The sequence below is a fragment of the Sus scrofa genome, chromosome 7 (assembly GCF_054392235.1).
Source record: "Sus scrofa isolate SSC_HxYL_T2T_F1_AM1 chromosome 7, Sscrofa_HxYL_maternal_Yorkshire_Landrace_v2.0, whole genome shotgun sequence".
Classification (NCBI taxonomy): domain Eukaryota; kingdom Metazoa; phylum Chordata; class Mammalia; order Artiodactyla; family Suidae; genus Sus; species Sus scrofa.
Window position 1 is genome coordinate 69,429,758 of NC_139389.1, and position 22,545 is coordinate 69,452,302.

The 22,545-nt window shown below is 43.2% G+C and overlaps 1 protein-coding gene across 4 annotated transcripts in view; it reads right to left on the reverse strand.

The window, feature by feature from the left end:
• Positions 1–9,026: 9,026 nt before the first annotated feature.
• TMEM202 (transmembrane protein 202) overlaps positions 9,027–22,545 on the reverse strand; it is a 125,812-nt gene continuing 112,293 nt past the window's right edge. Inside the window, exons 1-5 of one of the 4 annotated variants that reach the window (XR_002345846.2) lie at positions 20,328–20,431; positions 19,752–20,007; positions 10,620–10,769; positions 10,142–10,232; positions 9,027–9,369 (exon numbers count right to left, since the gene is read on the reverse strand). Coding sequence is in view for 3 of the 4 variants with exons in the window: in XM_005666174.4 (XP_005666231.1) it covers positions 9,173–9,369; positions 10,142–10,273; positions 10,620–10,769; positions 19,752–20,007; positions 20,328–20,408 (816 nt within the window). In the remaining variant the exon portion in view is untranslated. Of the gene's footprint in view, positions 9,370–10,141; positions 10,274–10,619; positions 10,770–19,751; positions 20,008–20,327 lie in introns of those variants that run through there. The other 3 variants (XM_005666174.4, XM_084968925.1, XM_084968924.1) reach the window with 3 other exon arrangements.

The following is a 22,545-nucleotide window of genomic DNA, read 5'->3' on the forward strand; positions in this document are numbered from 1 at the left end:
CTGGCTTAATTATAGTGTAATTTGATTAATAATACATTTCTGAATATCCTGTTCATTATCTTCATGGAGCTTGGGATTCAAAATATTAGCATCAGCTTTTCTATAGTACAGTGTTTCCTGGAGGGTATGCAAGCCAATTTATTGGGGCACAGGAAGGAAATAATTTCTTTTCATATTTTTAGAAAATAATGATTTAAATTTTCTTTTTGAGTGTTTACAATGTCATAACTATATAAATATATAATACATGTACATATTTTATAAATAAACATTTTGGAATGCTCGCTAAAAAAATGTCTTACTAATAGAGCATGTGGTACAACGGTTTGGAGACAACCATTGTAGTTCATAAAAATAAGTACGTAGTTTAGAAGGATTCAAGGAGAAGTGTTACCCATCCGATGTTACTGTTCTACTTTATTCTGGAGAGTCACAAAAGTGGAGAGGTTATTTGATATGATACAAGGAGAGGAGAATTTAGAAACTGTCTTTTGGAAAAACAGAAGATCTGTGAGTAGCTCGATTATATCTTTACCTTCTTCCTCTGCTTCCTAATCTTTCTCCTGTCCATTCAGGGTAAAGTATCATTTTAGAAAAAAAATGTTTTAGATAAAATTGGAATACTTGCTTTAGGATGGATGTTTAACATTGAAATGACACTTGTGGGGCCCTTCCAAACTGTGAGATTCTAATATACCAAGCAACCAACCAAAAGAAAAGGGACTAGAAAAAGAGAGAAGGACCTAGCACAGAAGCCAATCACAAGAGGTTTTTTTCCTGTGCCTTCACTACTTAACAAGAGCATTAACTCACCAACTATCACATAGAAGATACCGCCCCACCAATTGATGTGGTAGACCAGAGGAAATAGGGCTCAAAGACATTCCCACTGTATAATTTCATTTGCATCAGGAATGAGATGAGGCAGAGGAGTAGGCAGGTGCCTGGGGTTGGAATGAAAGCTGTTACAACCCATGATAACCCTTCTTCTGCCATCCCTCTCATTCTACCCCTTCCCTCTCTTCTTGGCACTTCTTGTCACCCTCAGCCATCTCAGTTATGCCATGGAGGCCTGTTACATGGCAGTGGTCATGGGAAGACCCATTTGGCAAAGGCCTTCTGCTTTAACAGGAATAAAGTTGTCACAGTGGAGCCTGCAGATAAGATGGACAGAACAGGTAGCTTGAAGCTACATGGTAATTTTCTGGGTGCCAGAAGGGCCTCTAGCCTATAATATCTCCTCAGGAGTCCCTCAGATAACAACTCTTAGAGATGTTTCCATTGGATTAAGCATAATCTTTTCAAGGCTGCCTCTTTAAGAGGCAATGGCCCTGTAAGGAGTGAAAATTTATTGGAAGTTTTCCTCCCTTTGGGAAAGACACAAAGGTCCTATGATAGTAGTATCCATGTAAGGCTGGGAAGGACTTGATAAAAGAAGGGGTAATGGCACCAGAAAGGGAAGAAATACAAGGACTCTAGGGACAAATTTCTCCAACCTCATCATGCTGTACTACAGAAGATGGATATGCCCAGATCTGTGTTGGTTTTGTCTCCTGACCATTTGGTGAGAGAGATGTTGAGCCACATAATATTAATGAGGATGGAGAGGGCATAGATGAGGAAGAAGGCCCTGGAGTACTGGAGGTAGTCTGCCTGGGGAAGCGGGAAAGGAAAGGCTTGGCTGGGGCGGAGGTGACCTGCCATTAAAGAAGGCTGGACAGGGTCTTGGGGCAGGAGCCAAGAACAAAGGGGTTGGGAACTTGTCTTACTTTCAGTGTCTTACTTGCAGTGGAGTCTTAAGAGTAAGGAGCCACCAAGTGGGTGGCTTTATAGGACCCTCCTTCCATTTCCTTATTGACATGTGGAATTCCTTCAGCTAGGAAATAAATCATTTATTCCACAATGAGAGGAAAGTGGATATTATACTTATTAACTGGAGAGGCATATTATGAAGTAACTATTATATTAGGGTGTAAATGACCAACATTTCTTTTTCTGAGGGAAGTTGTGAGCGCAAAGGTCACTAGACGTTAGCTTCCAACAGGGAAGGAGCTTTGGCTTTTAAGTCATAGGAGGAGCCGAGATGAGACAAACTTGGGCACATTTCTCCTGTTTGGAGGGGCTGGTGAATCAGTCCGGGAAAGAAGAGGCAGTGTTGTGGGAAGGAGAAAGGAGAATGGTGAGCTGTGGGGGATCTGACTGGATCTACCAAAGTTGGGGTGGGGGGAGGTTGGGGGTAGTGCTAGGATTTGGAAAGCACTCACAGGGTGCCTCTCTGTGGATCTCTGTGGCTCCAGCAGAGATCGTGGTGGCACACGGTCCAGAATCCTGCCAGGACCCTCTGCTTGTTGGTCAGCACCATGAACCACACCCAAGTGTAAAGAGGACAAGCAGAGCAGCAGGACACAGTTGAAGACCTAGAGGCCAGTTCAGAGAAGGAGAATGCAGCTGCAGATCTTCTCCAGGAGCCTATGCTGGAGGGCTGGCATGGAAGAGAAGCGGTGCACGCGAGAGAGAAATTGGCTGTGGTGGGGAAGAGAGGGGAACATCAGGAAAGGAATTTCTTCCAGGCGTCTCCATCTCCATTCACAGAAAAGACAAGCCCGGCATCTTGTGCTGAGAAAAACTCCTCCTCACTCCACACTTCAGCATCTTTTCCTTTTTTGGTTCCAGAGCCTCCCACATTTTTTTTTTTTGGCTTTTTAGGGCCGCACTCTTAGCATATGGAGGTTCCCAGGCTAGGGGTCCACTCAGAGCTGCAGCTGCCGGCCTACACCACAGTTACAGCCATGCCAGATCAGAGCCCTTTGTCTGCAACCTGTGCCACAGCTCATGGCAACACTGGATCCTTAACCTACTGAGCAAGGCCAGGGATCAAACCTGCAACCTCATGGTTCCTAGTCGGATTCGTTTCTGCTGCGCCACTACGGGAACTCCCTCCCACAAATTTTTATTTTTCAATATTAACTTTAAAAAATATTCCATTTCACCTGCCCCCAGTTTTTTAAGGAAAAAAAAAAAAAAAGCGGAGTGACCTTTGCCTCTCCCACCTCAACACTTTCCCCATGACACACACAAGCTGCTTCTTCCAGAAGGATCCCCACCCACTTTAGCCTACAAAAGGCTTCCTCACTCTGTAGGTTGGGACACTCATTCTGCTGATATTGTAAACATTCGGGAAGATCTAGTCGTTTCCTTCTCTCCATCCTGGCTTCTTGCTCAACTGCCATAGAACTTAACACCCCTCGGTCCTGACACCCTTTCCTGCCCCTCCTCCACCACAGGGGACCAGAACCAATAGGAGTCAGAACATAAAGCATGGGAACAACGTCTCTGTCCCATGATCTGCCAGAACGGATCCAATCCCTTTCTCCTGAACAGATCTCTGCCAAACTCCAGACTCCTACAGCAACCTGCCTGCTGCACCCAGGTTTCTCTCAGACACACCAATGCCCGAGAGGTCTTTGTGAAATGTAGCCACCCTCTTTCCACCCTGCACCCTCATCCTGTACGGTTTTCTTATCTCCCACTTGTCAGTCACAATGTGTTCTGCCAATTCCACGTCTTTAATGTTCTCAAGCCCATGTTGTATCTCATCCTGTATCTTTAATGTCCTAAGCCCATCTCAAGGCCACTTAAAAAAAAAAAAACCATCTCTTTGTCATTCCTATCCTGGATTGCTGCAAAAGCTTGTTACCTGGTCTCTCTTCCACCAGGTTTGCTCTCCTTCAGTTTATTCTCCACTGAGTTACAAGGTGGATGCCTCTAAAAGGCAAATCTGACTGCATCTCTCCTTTACTTAAAATACTCGGATTGCTCCCCACTGCTATGAAGTAAAACCATGTTAGCATGAATTGGTAAAACTCAGGAAGATGGGGTTTCTGCTCACTATCAAGCCTCACTCAGTCCTTTGGTAGCTCCTCTGTGCCAGGTATGGTGTTAGGTACTGAGGGTGCAGTGGTTTGTTGCAGATCTTCCATGCACCCCATCCAGATCCACTCTCCACCCTTGCTCAAGGAGGCTGACAGATTTGGACTCTTCAGTGGGTTTTCTTGCCATCCAGTCTCTGATTAGACTTGACCAATAGGCAGGCATGGGCAGATCAGAGGTGTAGAAATCAGTGTGTTTGTTCACTGATTCCCTCCCTGCCAGCGTGCCGAGGGGTGTCCATGTCCTTTAACTAAGGAAGAATTCCTAATAGGCAGCCCTCTCCACAGAGCCACCCTTTTCTATTATGGTCACTGCTGCTTTCACTTAAGTGATCAGGCTTAGGAGTGGTAATGACTCTTCCCACTGATGGTTTCCCCAAATCTTTTTCAATTCTAAGGGGAGCTTGTAAATAGTCCCTTAAGTCAGTCTGTGCCAAGCCATCTGTTTCCTGCTGGATGTGGTCCTTAGTATCATGGAACAAAACGAGCATCAACTAGGCTCATTCTCTCCCTCCTTCTCTCCTGGTGCTCCAATTTTATTCTTCTTGCAGCTTCCTAGCCCAGCATGGTCCTTCTTTTGCAGACGGTGCAATTGTTATGTAGCTGGTGCATGGTATCTATCACACTTCCTACTTCATCTTTGTTAACATTATCAAATTCATTTTAGTCTTACCTTTTGGGGAGAGCCTTCCCGGAAACCAACCCTCAATCCCAGAATGGGTACTCCTACAGCACTTTGCAGTTGCCCTCTCACAACCTTTATCACATATTTCTGCAGTTTGTATGTCCTTCTGGTCTGTGACCTCCTTCAGTAGCAAGGATATAGCCTATACAATTGTGCATACTCGACATCTAGCACGGGGCTTGGAACATCATAATGATTCAAGAGAGGTTTCTGGATTGAAGGAAAATTTTAAAGGTAAAAAAAGAAAGACTGGACTTCTGGTTTCTGGTTTGGCATGCAAAGAAGTTGGAAGTTGTCACTCCAGTGTAACAACAGGTAAAAAGCTAAACAAAGGAAAAATCAACAACTCTTCTGGATTGTAAGGCAAATTGTGAACCCCAGAACTGGAGAGACAGAAAGGCAAATACAGAGAATCAGAACTTACTAGAGGAGTCCCTGTTGTGGCTCAGTTGTTAACAAATCCGACTAGTATCCATGAGGATGCGGTTTCGATCCCTGACCCCGCTCAGTGGGTTAAGGTTGCCGGGAGCTGTGGTGTAGGTCACAGATGTGGCTCGGATCCCTTGTTGCTATGGCTGTGGTGTAGGCCAGCAGCTATAGCTCCAATTTGACCCCTAGCCTGGGAACTTCCATATGCCTCGAGTGCGGCCCTAAAAAGACAAAAACAACTTACTAGAGAAGAAAGCTCTGCAGGAACCAGTACCAGGGTATGAAAATCTGAACTGTAAGGTTCAGTGTGAACAAGTCTGAGAGACTAAAAATTAGAGGTCCCTTAAAAACTACAGAAATTATAACTAATAACTAAAAATGGAGTATACCTTTAAAAATTGTGCATCACTACATCTGAAACACATATAATATTGTAAACCAGCTGTACCTCAATTAAAAAAAAAAGAATATATCCACATACTGGGAGGGTACTGCACCTCAAATTCCAAGGACAGAAACTCTCACGCTTGGGACCTCATCTTGGGTATCTTTGCACCTGGCTGAGCATTTGCATCCTTTAATAGCCTTTGTAATAAATCAGCAGCCATGAGTAAAGGACAAAAAAAAAAAAAGACTAGAGTTCCCATTGTGGCTTAGTGGGTCATGAACCAGACCAGTATCCATGAGGATGCAGGTTAAAACCCTGGCCTTGCTCAGTGGATTAAGGATCCAGCATTGCCGTGTGGCTCAGATCCCACATTGCTCTGGCTGTGGCGTAGCCTGGCAGCTGCAGCTCTGATTCGATTCCTAGCTTGGGAACTTCCATGTGTTGTGGGTTCAGCCCTAAAAAAAAAGGACTATAGGACTCAGTCATAGAAAGATTCCCATATTTTAGTGAATTTTACCAGCAGCTTGACCAGGTTCTTAGAGTGAATATTAGAGAAAAGCCCCTATTTCTGGTCTGTGGGAGGGGAAAATGAACCATTTTGAAATACACCTGACCGTTCAGTTCTTCTTAACAAGGCCTTCCCCGAAGATAAACCATCTTATCAAAGACTAAACTGTTCGGGTTTCATCAGAGCTTAACCAACCTGGGGGAGAGGAACTATCAAACTCTAGCCTGCTCTAACCTGTGAGGAAAGGGACATTCCCAACTCCAGTTCATCTGAGCCATCCTATCGCACCCAATGGGGGGACAGACAAGCACTTGTGAAGCTCACAGTGAGTGCAGAGACACAGTCTCACTAAAAGGCTGAAACCTAATCATATGACTATAAAATTCTCCCCCTCCCCCACAGCTTACCACCACATTTCTAAACACCAATTTACCACAGTTCCTTTTACCCAGTATGGCCTGACCAGCTATCAAGAAAAAATTACAAGCGATACTAACAGGCAAAAAGCAGTGCAAGCACCAGAACTAGACTCAGATATGGCAGAAATGCTGGAATTGCCACACCAGGAATTTTAAATGACAATGTTTGATATGCTTAGGGCTCTAATGGATAAAGTAGACAGCATAAAAAAACAGATGGGCAATGTAAGCAGTGAGATGGGAATTCTAAGAAAAAAATAAAAGAAATGCTAAAGATTAAAAACACTATAATAAAAAATAGAGAATGTCTTTGATGGGTTTGTTAGTAGACTAGACATGGCTAAAGAAATAATCTCTGGGGAGCTCCCTCAGTGGCACAGTGGTTAACGAATCCTACTAGGAACCATGAGGTTGTGGGTTCAATCCCTGCCCTTGCTCAGTGGGTTAAGGATCCAGCATTGCCGTGAGCTGTGGTGTAGTTTGCAGACACGGCTCGGATCCCACGTTGCTGTGGCTCTGGCGTAGGCTGGCAGCTACAGCTCCAATTAGACCCCTAGCCTTGGAACCTCCATGTGCCACGGGAGCGGCCCTAGAAAAGGCAGAAAGACCAAAAAAATTTTAATAAAATTAAAGATCTACAAATAACAAATGCTGGAGAGGATGTGGAGAAAAGGGAACACTCTTATACTGTTGGTGGGAATGTAAGGTGGTACAGCCATTATGGAGGTTCCTTAAAAAAATTAAAAATAGAGTTACAGTATGATCCAGGAATCCCACTCCTGGGTGTATATCCAGAGAAAATTTTAATTCGAAAGTATACTTGGGAGTTCCCGTCATGGCTCAGTGGTTAACGAATCTGACTGGCAACCATGAGGTTGCAGGTTTGGTCCCTGGCCTTGCTCAGTGGGTTAGGGATCTGGCGTTGCCATGAGCTGTGGCGTAGGTCACAGATGCGGCTCGGATCCCATGTTGCTGTGGCTCTTGCGCAGGCTGGAAGCTACAGCTCCAATTTGACCCCTAGCCTGGGAACCTCCATATGCCTCGGGAGCAGCCCTACAAAAGGCAAAAAGACAAAAAAAAAGAAAAAAAAAAGGAAAGGAAAAAATACATGGACCCTAATCTGCACAGCAGAACTATTTACAATAGCCAAGACATGAAAGCAAACTAAATGTCCACTGGCAGATGAATGGATTAAGGCGATGTGGAATATATATACACAATGGAATATTAGCCATAAAAAAGAATGAACTAATGCCATATGTAGCAACATGGATGGACCTAGAGATTATAATATTAAGTGAAGTAAGTTGGACAGAGAAAGAAAAATACCATATTATATTGCTTATATGTGGAATCTAATGATGTATATGAATGACATACAAAAGAGAAATAGACTCACAGACATGGAAAACAAACTTGTGGTTACCAAAGGGGGTGGTGGGGGTGGGATGAAGAGATAAATTAGGAATTTGGGATTAACATATACACACTACTATAGATAAAATAGATAAACAACAAGGACTTACTGCATAGCACAAAGAACTATATCCAATACCTTGTAATAACCTATGATGTAAAAGAATCTGAAAAAGAATATAAATATGTATGTATGTATAACTGAGTCACTTTGCTGTACACCAGAAACTAACACAACATGGTAAATTAACTATATTCCAATTTTAAAAATGGTTATAACAAACAACAAAAACAAAAAAGCAAAATGCCAGGGGACAAAAAAAGAGATCTTTAGCCATCAAAAGATCCATGTGATTGCCTGAATGCCTCACCCTTACTCAGCGTTACACAGTATATGAAAATATGGAAACATTTTTAACTTGATCCATGTATATACTTAGACTGAAAAAAGCCCTTTAACTTCATTTGGCTCAGTGAAACATAACTGTAGCCTAAGGAATCAAAAGAGTCACAGGCTGTCAAGAATCTGAACGAAGAGGGGGGCTCTGGAGCCAGTTCCCGTATAAAAAGAGCCCAAGGACAGATGAGCTCTCTCATTCTGCCCTCTGCTTTCCCTTAGCAGTGTATTCAATAAATCTCTTCTAATTTACTTCTAAAAAAGCCTCTCCCCAAACACAAAACCAAACCAAACCAAACCGAAAACAAGAATCTGATGGAATCTATGGTCCTCTTCACAGAAAAGAGCATACAAGTTTTGTACAGAGTGTCAGAGTTTGTAGACACTTGGTTAATGCTTCCCCCAGCCTGGAGAGAAGTATTGGGTTTACATAATAGCCTATAAGGGCTTTAAATGACCAATCCTTATGAGAAGTGGGATTTCATAGATTCCTCAGAATCTATCCAGCACCTCTCAACTCCTCAGGGTGGTAGATATCATCTCTATTGTTGTTCATTCCATTTCTCCAATTCATATTCAACAATGTTGTCCAAATGCCTTCTATCCTGAGTATGCCCAAAGCCACACATGATAAAGAAAATTTCAAACAGAATTTGGTGTCATTTTTCTTCATGGACCAGAATGGTCCATGAGATCCCTGATGCCCAGAGAGCTCTGATCCACGTACCACATCTTTTGCTAGTTTCTTTCATTTACGACCCTAAACACTGATGTTTTCTTTCAGAAACCTTTTCTTAAGTGAGTTTTCATTACTTTATGACTGTCATACACATTTTGGATGCAACATACGCAAAGGACATTTCATCAGCTTTAATGCTGTCTCCTTCAGTAACATGGACATGATGTTTGGAGAGTTTCCTCCAATCTGCACAATTACTCCCTACTCAGTTGGCTTCTCCCCTGTTTTAAAGACAAGCAGTAGCTGGGTTGTCCTATCGCCGTCACAGTTCTGCACTTGGTAGTTTTGTCTCTCTTTCACTTGTAGATTCTATCGGAGACCTTAACTCCTCATCTTCAGCAGGCGATACTGTAGTCACTGGACCAATTCCCAGCCTTGACTTCTCTATGGGGACTGCAGAGACATTTTGATCAAGGGGAGGAGCTCTGGAAGTTATGTAGTTGAGGAAGAAGAGGATCCCTAAGGGAAGAGAAGAATTTGAGATGAGTTTCAGTAGACAGGTGGTCTTTTGGTTTTTAAAAATCTTGCTCATCTTTTACATACTCAACTCAAAAGGCCTCTTTTCAGTAAAGCCAACCCACCCTTCCCCACCAGGGTTGATTCCCTCCTGTGCTCCTAGTTCATTATAGTATTTCTCATGTGGTTAGGACAAAGCTTGAACCTCTTGGATGCAAAGCATAGTTCCACTACTTTCTGCATGGTCTTGAGCAAGCTACTCAACCTGTCTGTGCCTCAGTTAGTGGTACAACAGATTATGAATTCTAGATTTCCAGACTCCAAAATTCATGATTTCTTTACCATACCACAGTGCTTCTCCACATACAAATGTTTTTTGGGTTTTTTTGTTTTGTTTTGTTTTGTTTTTTTGGTTTTTGCTGTTTAGGGCTGCATTCGTGGCATATGGAGATTCCCAGGCTAGGGGTTGAATCTCGGAGCTACAGCTGCTGGCCTACACCACAGTCACAGCAAAGCAGGATCCAGGCCATGTCTACAACCTACACCACAGTTCACAGCAACACCAGAACCTTAACCCACTGAGCAAGGCTGGGGATTGAACCCGAAACCTCATGCTTATTAGTCGGATTCGTTTCCCCTGAGCCACAATGGGAACTCCTAAATGTTCTTAATAGGAACAGTTAGTGCTTCTATTTCTCCTAGATTCCACCTCCCTCTCAAGAACTGATTTCCCCTTCCATCCTTCTTGCATAAGTCAGGGAGGGAACTGACTCACCTGCAAATGTGTATAATAAGTCACTCCCCCAGGTAAGATAATAGGTCCATAGTAAATTTGACTCCATGGCACCCCTAGTATGCTCACGAACCTGTGCCAGAAATAGGATGAGGCAGAGGAGCAAGCAGATAGCTAGGACCAGAAGAAAATATGTCACATCCCATCAGTGTCTTCAATTTGCCTTGACCGCCACCCCCAACTCTTCTACTTCCAGACACCATAATGTATGGAAAGGATCAAAGGGAGAAACACTGGGGGACTGACCAAAATGGGAGACAGAAAGGGTCTCTACTTCTTCCCCGGCATAAGTCAACTAATCCATGTTTTATACCATAAGACAGGGGAAGTAACTGGCAACTTGATGTGATATTGAAGGAGAGAAAAAGGACAAGAAAAAGGAGGATGAAAGCCCCCACAGAGGAACTTTGGTCCCTTGACAATTTTACCATGGTGTTATCTTATCAGTCTAGGTCTGTACCTGAGATGAAGGTGAGCACGGATACCTTCAGATCCAAGTTAGCAGCCATGCTTTCTCTTTTAGGGAGGCAAGAGCGCAGGAGCCAGACAAGGACAACAAGTATGGTAAAGACAGAGATGAGGAAGAAGGCCCTGGAATATTGGAGGTAATCTGCCAAGGAGAAGAAGAGAAAGGCTTGGTTAGTCCAGTGGGGAACCTCTCCTTAAGAAAACCAGACAGGAGTTCCCGTCGTGGCGCAGCGGAAACAAATCCGACTAGGGACTGTGACGTTGCAGGTTTGATCCCTGGCCCCGCTCAGGGGGTTAAGGATCTGGCCGTGCTGTGAACTGTGGTATAGGCTGCAGATGCGGCTCGGATCCTGCGATGCTGTGGCTGTGGCATAGGCCAGCACCTGCAGCTCCAATTGGACCCCTAGCCTGGGAACCTTAATATGCCAAGTGTGCCACCCTGAAAAGCAAAATAAATAAATAAATAAAAGTTAAAAATCATTGCAATTCTCCCTTAAAGTAAAAAACAAAAAAAGTTTTTAAATTAAAAATAAAACAAAAAATAAGAAAACCGGGAGTTCCCATTGAGGCACAGGGGAAATGAATCCGACCAGCAACCATGAGGTTGTCAGTTTGATCCCCGGTCTTGCTCAGTGGGTTAAGGATCCGGTATTGCCATGAGCTGTGGTGTAGGTCGAAGACGCAGCTTGGATCTAGTGTTGCTGTGGCTGTGGCACAGGCCAGCAGCTGTAGCTCTGAGATTCAACCCCTAGCCTGGGAACCTCCATATGCTGTAGGTGTGGCCCTTAAAAAACAAACAAACAAACAAACAAACAAACAAACCAGACAGAGTCTTAGAGAAGGGACTTGCTAAGTGGCATCCAGGGCCTAAGTAAGGATCTTTTTTCATAGTTCTTCATTGATACTTGAATTTTTTACTATGAAAGCAAACCCTTCACTGTAAAACTAAAGATAATATGCAAACAGTTGTACATTAACACATTAAGCTGGACATAAATTAGTTTATGAGATGTGACTATAACATCACAACATAAATTTAAACTTTCTCTTGTTCCTAATTCTAATTCTGAAAGTAATACATGTTCATGGAAGTAACATAAATGTCAATTGATAGATGATTGGATAAAGAAGATGTGATTATACACACACACACACACACACACACACACACACACACACATACATAAAATGGCATACTACTCAGCCATAAAAAAGAACAAAATAATACCATTGGGAGCAACATGGATGGACGTAGAGATTATCATACTAAGTAAGTCAGAAAGAGGAAAACAAATATGTGACTTATATGTGCAACCTAAAATTTGACAGGAGTTCCTCTTGTGGCTCGCTGGTAACGATCCTGACTAATATGCCGGTTTGATCCCGGGCCTCCGTCAATAGGTTAAGGATCCAGCGTTGCCATGATCGTAGGTTGCAGATATGGCTCGGATCTGGTGTTGCTGTGGCTGTGGTGTAGGATGGCAACTGCAGCTCCAATTCTACCCCTAGCCTGGGAACTTCCATATGCCGTTGATGTGGCCCTAAAAAGACAAAATAAAATAAAATAAGATACAAATGAACTTATTTATGAAACAAAAACAGACTTACAGACGTAGAAAACAAACTTATGGTTACCAAAGGGGTAGAAGGATGGGGGGATAAATTAGGAGTTTGAAATCAGCAGACACAAGCCACTACTTTTTTTTTTCCCTGAGCCACGACGGGAACTCCTACAAGTTACCACACTTAAAACAAATAAACAACAAGGTCCTACTGTATAGCACAGGGAACTATATTCAATATCCTATAATAAAACGTACTGGAAAAGAATATGAAAACGAATATATATGTGTGTGTGTATGTGTATGTACAACTGAATCACTTTGCTATACACTAGAAACTAACACAACATTGTAAATCAACTATACTTCACCTAAAATTTTTTTTTGTAAACTTAAGAAATAAACAAAAGGAATACATGTTCAATATAAGCACTGGAGAGACTACAAAAGTACCAAGAAGCAGGAAGAAAATCAGCCACAGTCCCACTACCCAGAGACAATCATTGCTAGTATTTTATTTGATTTCTTTCTGGTATTTTTCTATCCTCTGTGCATAGTGAATACAACTCTAAATTTTGTGGGGGTTTCTCTCATGATCTTAGGGTAAGGTTTTCCCCAAATCATCTGTTGTAAACATCGTGTTTTTCTTGGCAACACCCACGGCATGCAGAAGTACCCAGGCCAGGGATTGAACCTGCATCACAGCTATAACCAGAGCCACAGTAACAACAATGCATGATCCTTAATCTGCTGAGCCATGAGGGAACACCCAACATCATTTTTATTTTTATTTATTTTGTTTCTGTTTTTGTTTTTTGTCTTTTTGCCTTTTCTAGGGCCGCTCCTGCAGCATATGGAGGTTCCTAGGCTAGGGGTTGAACAAGACCTGCATCTGCTGGCCTACACCAAAGTCACAGCAATGCGGGATCCAAGCTGTGTCTGCAACCTACGCCACAGCTCACAGCAATGCCAGATCGTTAACCCACTGAGCAAGGGAAGGGATTGAACCTGCAACCTTATGGTTCCTAGTCAGATTCGTTAACCACTGTGCCATGACGGGAACTCCCAACATCATTTTTAATGGCTACAAAAGAGTCTGTCAGAGTTCCCATCATGGCTCAGTGGTTAACGAATCCGACTAGGAACCATGAGGTTGTGGGTTCAATCCCTGCCCTTGCTCAGTGGGTTAACGATCCAGCGTTGCCATGAGCTGTGGTGTAGGTTGCAGACGCAGCTCGTATCCTGCATTGCTGTGGCTGTGGTGTAGGCTGCCGGCTACAGCTCCAATTGGACCTCTAGCCTGGGAACCTCCATATGCTGCAGGAGCAGCCCAAGAAATGGCAAAAAGATCCCCCCCCCCCAAAAAAAAGTCTGTCATCTCAACATATTTCCCTTTTTTTTTTTTTTTTTTGGCTTTTTAGGGCCCCACCCACAGCAGGTGGAAATTCCCAGGCTAGGGGTCAAATCAGAACTATGCAGGCCTATGCCACAGCCACAGCAACTCGGGATCCAAGACATGTCTGCAATGTACACCACAGCTCATGGCAATGCCGGGTCCTTGATGCAGTGAGCAAGGTCAGGGATGGAACCCACATCCTCGTGGATACTAATCACATTCATTTCCACAGTACCACAATGGAAACTCCTGATTTTACCATTATTGGAGTTTGTTTCCATTTATTTTTTCTCTTTCAAATGTATCTGGAATGTACAGTCCTTGTCAGCCTGAGACAACAAAATGAAGTCACATTTACCTTAACTCCCATATTGTAGTGATTTCAAGCCCTCATGGATTGCAGGAACTTAACACCCCGCAAATATCTCTTCCCTCCTCCCAGCCCCAGAGTCTCTCAAGGTCCCATCTCACATGTGTTTGAGGAGAGACCTTGCTCCAATGCTCTGACCCAAGTGTGCTAACACTCCTCCTTCTCTCTCTCATCTCTTGGCTCCAGACTCTGCTCTTTGGCTCTGCCTCTGCAGCCTGGATGCTGGTAAGAGAGAAGACGGGACACACTAACCTTACTTTTCACTACCACATCCATGATGTGGAATAGATCCTTCCCTTGATTTCCCCGGCAATGTTTTACAGAAGATTTAAGAAATAGAGTAACTCACAATTACAAGTAGATGTATTCTTTCTGAGATACCGCAGGCCCATCAATATCTTCAACATCCTTTATAGGGTGCTTCCTTGTCTAGCTTATTTTCTGTCTCAGTGTAACAACGGCCAGCTCATCCACCACTGAAAGCTCTCTAAGCACATCTATGCCTAAGGACTGAAATCCAACTTCCGAGTAACCCAGAGAGAAGAGTATCAAGCTTATCCCAGTCTATGATCTGCCTCTTAAGTTTTGTTTTGTTCTCTAGAACACACCACTGGCCAACATGATCAATAACAGTAGTTTCCATTAAAAGAAACCACACTCCTACCCACAGAGGTCAGTTCTTTGGCCCCAACAAGTTATCCATATTAAAACCTGGTAAGCCAAGGGCAGCACATTTCCTGAAAACCATGTCATTCAGAGTAAGAGCATATGTAGTCAGTCAGAACCATCAGCCTAGATTGAGCTGCATGAAGCCCAATGTCTTAAGTATCTTTTGCAGTATGTGGCCCACAGTCCTCCATGGGCCCTAGAAGCTCTTGTCTAGAGCTCTGGACCCTTGATTATAACTCCCTTGATTACAGCTAATAGGATTAAGGAAGGGTGTCTGACCCTGTTGGACAAATTTGATTCTTATGCTTGGATATCTGGATTTGGGACTGATTGATGCTAATTTCCCCTTTTGCTTGCTTGAACCAAGAAGATATAAAGCTAGCCTGGGATATCACTTTTCGGGCACTTATACACTGATAAACAGGAAAGACTGAGCTGCAGAGATAAAAGAAAACATCAACAAAGATAAGTGACAAAGGAGCTCTAGAGAGACTGCATGACTGGCTGGCTTGATTTTGTTTGAGATCACAGCCTCCTTTGAAATCCTCTAAGGTTCAGAAAACTTCCTGCCTCTGGGAGCCTATGAGATTCTTTTAAATCTTTATAAATAAATTCACTCTTTAGTTTATGCTAGTTCGAATGTGTTCTGATATTTAAAACACAAAAGAGTACTTGCTAAGATATCCAGTCCAACTCCTAGACATGTTACAGTCCAGCCTTTCTTCTACCACAAGGCGAAGACTGCTCCTTCGTGTTCTTATTACAATCTGCTCTGTTTTAGCTCCTCTTCTCCTGAAAACTGCATAAACAAGATCACCCATAATTCCAAAGGAAAAATTAAAGTTTTGCAGCCTAGTATAGTCTGGCCCCATGAGGAACCAAGACTATCAGTCATAATGATATACAACACATTATCTAGGCAAACTAAACACTTAGCTTCAGAGTCTAAAACAGCCGCATTCAGTTAACTTCATCGTTTTTTTTTTTATTTGTGTAACGAGACAAAGTTCTGAAAAGTGAATTCAAACCGTTATCTGCTCTTAGACATAACGTATTTCAACTTTTAAATAACAGTTTGTATAGCAGCTTACCCACTAAAGTTTCAAAAATTTTAGGACCTAAGTCCAAAACAAAAGACCCTATTTGTACATATCGGTAAGAAACCTTGGTTCAGGAGCTCCCACTGTGGTGCAGCAGGTCATAGATAGACCCAGTGTCGTCTCCGTGATGGTGTGGGTTTGATCCCTGACCTGGCGCAGTGTGTTAAGGATCTGGTGTTGCCACAGCTGTGGCATAAGTCACAACTGTGGCTTGGAATCAGTCCCTGACCCAGAAACTTCCATATGCTGCCAGTGCAGTCAGAAAGAAAGAGAGAAATAAATAAATAAATAAATACATACACACACCTTGGTCCAGAGAAAGAAGTGCCCTAGATATAAGGAACACCAATGGGGGTCTCTTGTATGCAAACATTTCTGAAGCCTTCCCTAAAGACATGCATCAGTTGCAGGAACAGCAAGGCAAGGCTCCCAGATAATGAAGGCGATGAAACTAACACCATGGGAAGAGAGGGGATGTCAGTTTCTATTTGGAGAGAAGTCTAAATCATTTGTGAAACTTGGCAAGATCCTGGTTTTCAGAATCATCCCGGTCACTGTTTCTGCACTTCAGAGCACCGTTAGGTAGGATGTAAAAGCTACCCAGATTAGAGGGGATGCTACTCAACCAGAAAGCAGTAGTGTTTCTCAGTGAATTGAGAAACCATGTGGAAGTTTGTAACTGATGGACAGGATCTCCTTCTACTATTATGAAAGTAAAACTTTGCCCAAGAGTTACTGAAAAGTGGGAGGTACAGGACTATAAGCCACCCCACACTTGTGAACAAATAGGTTTGCTTCGCACTTGCTGCTCTTCTCTTTTAAGGCTGTTGACACCCTGGAAGGAAGCAGTGGAGAAGCCAAGATGACATGAGAAGAAAGAGTACAAGAAAGAAGCCACCTGGCACTCAGGTGCTCCAAAGGGGCTCCCCTCACTTAACTCTAGGTCCTTCAGCAAAAATCAAAGCTGGGATAGGACAGCAGTGCTCCCAAAGGATCTAGTCCCTTTTAACTTTGAAGGAGGCAGACTGAAGGGATGGAGGTGGGATGTAGAATTGATTTTGAGGGTGAGGAATGTGCTATTGGAGATAATCTTTTTCAACTAAAATTAAACCTCCATGCTGCTGCCATTGTGCCTTCATTCTAGACGCTCCATTATGTAAGGTCAAGACCAAACTCCCCCGGATTGAGGAAAAATGCCCAAAGGAGGTGGTTTTGGAAAGGAAAAGATGCTGGATGGATACCTAACACCCTGAAGAGGAAGCTTTGAACTCTGCTTAGTATTTAGATTCCCTTGCAACAGGTTGGTATCAGAATAAAAATCCCTACACAGCTTGTGGGTGATGACTGTGTGATGGTTCCTGGGGTCCTGACTCTGAACCAAAAGACCAAGGCTTTCTTCCCCACCCTCAACAAAACAGTTCAGGTTATTCTCTGTGGCAACACATTCTTTTACATTATGGTCTGATCTCACCTATGCAATGTGGGAAATTAGAAGTGTCTGTTTCACATTGAGACCTAGTAGTAAAAGTGAAGGATGGTGTCCTTTACTCCTCATCCTTTCTTCATCCCATGAGCAATAGCTACAGCACAGGGGCCATCAGTTACCTAGAACCAGGTGAAGTCAGAAGAGAGGAACAGGAGTTCCCTTCATGGCATAGTGGTTAATGAATCCGACTAGGAACCATGAGGTCATGGGTTCAATCCCCGGCCTTGTTCAGCGGGTTAGGTATCAGGCATTGCTGTGAGCTGTGGTGTAGGTTGCAGACGCAGCTCAGATCCTGTGTTGCTGTGGCTCTGGCGTAGGCCAGCAGCAACAGCTCTGATTTGACTCCTAGCCTGGGAACCTCAGTACGCTGCAGGTGTGGCCCCGGAAAAGACCAAAAAAAAAAAAAAAAACCAGAAGAGGATCAATAGCCTGAAGTGAGTCGAGGACAGAAAAACAATGGTCTGAAGTGAGTCACATTCTTGAGCCTGAGAAAGCCCCAGTGAAACTCTCAGAAATGACTGGGGACACGATGGGACAGTGGGATAAATTCTTGCAATTCAGTCAGCAAAAGTTTGAAGCTTTTTTTTTTTTTTTTTTTTGTCTTTTTAGGGCCACACCTGTGGCATATGGAAGTTCCCAGGCTAGGGGTTGAAATGGAGCTTCAGCTGCTGGCCTACACCACAGTCCCACAGTAATGTGGGATCCAAGCTGCATCTGCGACCTACACCACAGCTCTCGGCAATGCCGGATCCTTAACCCACTAAACCGGGCCAGGGATTGCACCCACATCCTTATGGATCCTAGTCGGGTTCATTACCGCTGAACCACACTGGGAACTCCAAGTCTAAAATTCTTGAACTTTGGCAGTAATGTATTTGGGTAACACCAACATTAATGTCATAGGCTGATGAGACCCGGACATGCTGACTACACTTGGGGAATTCCTTATGAGATCCGTATTGCAGACTGATCACTAACCCTAGAAATAGGCCTATATAACATTGGAAATAGGATGGATACTTGACTTATGATTGTGTCCTTAAAGACTCACTTAGTTAAAGAATTAACAGTTGGCCTCAGGTGAGTTCAAGGCTCCAAGAAATAAGCTATTTGCTGATTATTTAAGAGACAACATTTCAAGATTTTGACTCCTTAAAGATTTAAATAATAGCCTCAGGGCCCGAGGTTTAGCTTGGGTACTCAGTCACATAAATAAAATGGCAACTTAATTTTTATGCCTACATCTCTTACTCAGTATCTCTAGAAATGAAATTAGCAATTGTAAATCTCTGGATGCACATAACCACATTGCTTTGGTTGTACCTATTTACACAATCCCAGCGCGTATGGGGGGTGTGCAACGTTGTGCGTTGCCATTTGCAAATCTCTGTGAATGTCATGATCGAGAAATCCTATCTCATCATTCATTTGGTTTGCTGTTATTTAATGACTGATTGAGGTTAAAGTTATTTTTCCTATGATTATTAGACATCTGTAGTTTCTGTTTTGTGAATTTTCTATTTACAAAAACATTTATTGGGGTATTCGTCTTCATAATAATAATTTGTAATCTTTTTTTATATATTAAGGCCATTAACCTTTTATCTTTTATATTTGTTGCACTTATTTTCTCCAGTTTTTCTTTTTAGTTGAATATGCAGTTGAATTGTCTGCCTGCCTTTGAATTTAGTTTCTTCCCAAGATCTTGTTTTAGGATCCTGAGTCTTAGTTCCAAACACCCACAGCCCATGCCAAATAGGTGAGGCTCTACCTCAGGGTTGGCCATAGGTACCCCCCTTCCTGCCACATTCTGAAACTCCTATTTATCTAAGAAGGAGAAATAAACATTTACTCATGTTATTTATTCTTTCACAATACCTCTTCCTTTGTTAAAATGTATCTCTTGTGAATGTTTGGGAAACTGTTGAGTGTAGTTATATCTTTTTTTTTTTTGTCTTTTGAAGGCCGCACCTGCAGCATATGGAGGTTCTCAAGCTAGGGGCCAAATCAGAGCTGTAGCTGCCAGCCTACACCACAGCCACAGCAAGACTAGATCTGACCTACACCGCAGTTCACAGCAACACCGGAGTCTTAACTCACTGAGTGAGGCCAGGTATCGAACCTGTGTCCTCATGGATGCCAGTCAGACTCGTTTCCGTTGAGACATGATGGGAACTCCTGCAGTTGTATCTTTCCTCTATACCTTGGTTCTGATTGAAAAACTCATGCATATGATATTTCCTAAAATACGATGTCTTGCATTTTCAGATTTACTTAAATTCACATAAAACTGGATGATAATTTACTCTCTAAATAGCTGGCATTTCTTACACTATATATCTGACATGCACTCAACTCCTCTTCTACTGCTAGCAGAACAAGCTGACCTTGAAAGTTCAATCTGATGGAGACTGAGACACTTTGCTTTATCTCCCAGCTAAGAACAATCACTTTGATTTCTGCAAGCTACATTAGAATAACAATCTCTGAGAAAGCTCTGAGAACTGTGGGGCCTATGGCATTCAATTTAGTGGCACTCACAGGGTGGCTTGGGGGTGTGGCTCCAGCACAGCTCATGGTCGCATGAGATCCAGAGTCCTGCATAGAGTTCAAGGCCATTCTTGATCACCAGGAGCTGCACCCAGTTCAGTGGGGACACGAAGATCAGCATTAGGAGGCTAAAACCACAGAGGCCGCTACAGAACATTCGGATGTAGGCGTGTGTCTGATCCACATGCTGTTGTCGCCTCTCGGGTGGCATTGAGGCACTCGGATGTTTGTTGGTGGGGAGGGTAGGCTACAAGGATGAGGGATGAGGAAGATATTGCCTACCCAAAAAGACAATCCTTGATCCCCGGGGTCTCCTGCTCTTCTCCAGCTCAAGTATCCCCATGTGGGTTCTATTTGTGGCTATCTTTCCCTACCCCGTCTATAAAAACCGGACATTTCAAGATCACCTTTCCCCTATCTTTAGGAAACTCTGGGCCCACCTTTAAGTAAGTCTACTTCCTCCCATCTTCCTCCATCCAGACCACTACTAGATGGAGCTGCTGTGGAAATGATATCATGATGGCTATTTATTCTCCCTGCAGAACCTACAATTGGGTACTGCCTCACCCTTCGATAGTTCCTGTTCCCCTTGACCTTGGGAACCTCGGGATTGTAGAAGGTAAAGGTTACTTGTTCTTCCCGCTCCATCTTGGCAGCCAGTTCACTTTCTAACTGTCACGGAATCTGTCTCACCACTGCCTTATATACACCGGCAGAATCAAAAGAAACCATAGCACAGATCCCATTTCTGTTTCATATTCTGGGTCTGGTCAGACCAGCAAAAAATAAATAAATAAATAAATCATTACATTTTACGCATGTGCGTGTATGTGTGATGCTCCTCACCCTCCCTTCTCTGACTCCTCCCAACTCCTTGATTAAATAAATCTACAAATATTTTTTCAGCAGTTGTTGTGGGTCAAGCTTTCTGCTAGGTCCTGGGATATACAGATAAATAAGACACAGTTCCCTAAAAACAAATTAAAAAATGTAACTCAGGACAGGGAATTTGCCAGGGCCTGAGATGCATATGACAAAATAAGCATTTATTCACAGCTAACAGCTGTCATTCACTTACTTTAAAAAGCAATGTGGGGTCTTCAGTCTGTGCTACAGGCTCCAATTCCAGGCCCATGGGGTCCCAGGGGAGCATGGCCACAGCCAGTGGACCAAGTGCCTTACTCCATAGACCACTACTGGATGGAGCTGCTGTGGAAATGATATCATGATGGCTATTTATTTTCCCTGCAGAATCCCAAAGCTCTGCTTTTGCACTGAAGGCCTTCAGTGTGGAACTGGCTCAAGCTGGTTAAAGACTCAGTCTCTGTGAAAACAATTGGACTGATGCGAATGCAGTTTTGGAAAAAAAAATGTGGCCTATATATACCATGATAATCCACCCCATCAGCCTGTGGCTAATGAACCACAGAAGGTCTGCGCACCAGCAGAGCAGGCCTTGTTTCTGGGCCCCAGACAGACTTCACAGATCCCCAATAAGGATGGCAAGCCAGGCCCCCACATGGGGGACTGAGAAGAAAAAAATGGATGGGAAGCTGCTATGAAAAATCGTAATTTGGGAGTTCCCATTGTGGCTCAGTCATTAACAAACCTGACTAGTATCCATGAGGACTTGGGTTCGATCCTTGGCCTCTCTCAATGGGTTAAGGATCTGGCGTTGCCATGCGCTGTGGTACAGGTTGCAGACGTGGCTTGGATACTGCGTTGCTGTGGCTGTGGTGTAGGCTGGAAGCTGCAGCTCCAATTCAACCCCTAGCCTGGGACCTCCATACGCCGTGGGTGTGGCTCTAAAAAGACAAAGACAAAAAAAAGTCATAATTTAGGGAGTTTCCTTTGTGGTGCAGCAGAAACAAATCTGACTAGTATCCTTAAGGATGCAGGTTCAATCTCTGGCCTTGCTCAGTGGGTCGGGAATCCAGTGTTGCCATGAGCTGTGGTGTAGGTCTCAGATGTGGCTGGGATCCTGAGTTGCTGTGGCTGTAGTGTAGGCTGGCAGCTGTAGCTTTGATTCAACCCTTAGCCTGGGAACTTCCATATGCTGCAGGTGCAACCCTAAAATGCAAAAAAAGAAAAAAAAACCCAAACAAACAACAACAAAAAACAAACAAACCATAATTTGACCTCGCAGTGGATCCTAAAAGTCATTGATGAAGGAGAAAAAAAATGTGGATGAGAAAGCATATTATAATGTGCAGAAACTGGAAAATTGTGCTGAAAACACACAGATATCTCTTCTTGTTCTTTTTTGTTTTCTTTCTTTTATTTTCTTTTCTTTTTTGGCCACACCATGGCATGCAGAAGTTCCTGGGCCAGGGATTGAACTCATGCCACATCAGTGACAACTCAGGATCCTTAACCCACTATGCCACAAGAGAACTCCCAGAGTTCTCTTTTTTAACGCTGGAAATACTGGGTGTAAAGGATCTTGGTGCAGACCATACTGTAAGTCATACTGGAAAAGCACAAGGCATTGTTGTATACTTAAGAGCAATGTCCTATCATGATAGCACAAGAATGGTGTTCCTTCCCTTTTATATTTGCATGTTTGACAAATACATAGTGTTTCACGAGAGAATTTTCTACAGAAGAACCAAGAATAAAAATGGGAGAGACATAATCTATGTCAGAGTGGGTTAAGATAACTGCAACATGTTTATCTAACAAAGGGCTTGTAGCAAGAATACATTAAGAACTCTTAAAAGTTGGGAGTTCCCGTCGTGGCTCAGTGGTTAACGAATTGAACTAGAAACCACGAGGTTGTGGATTC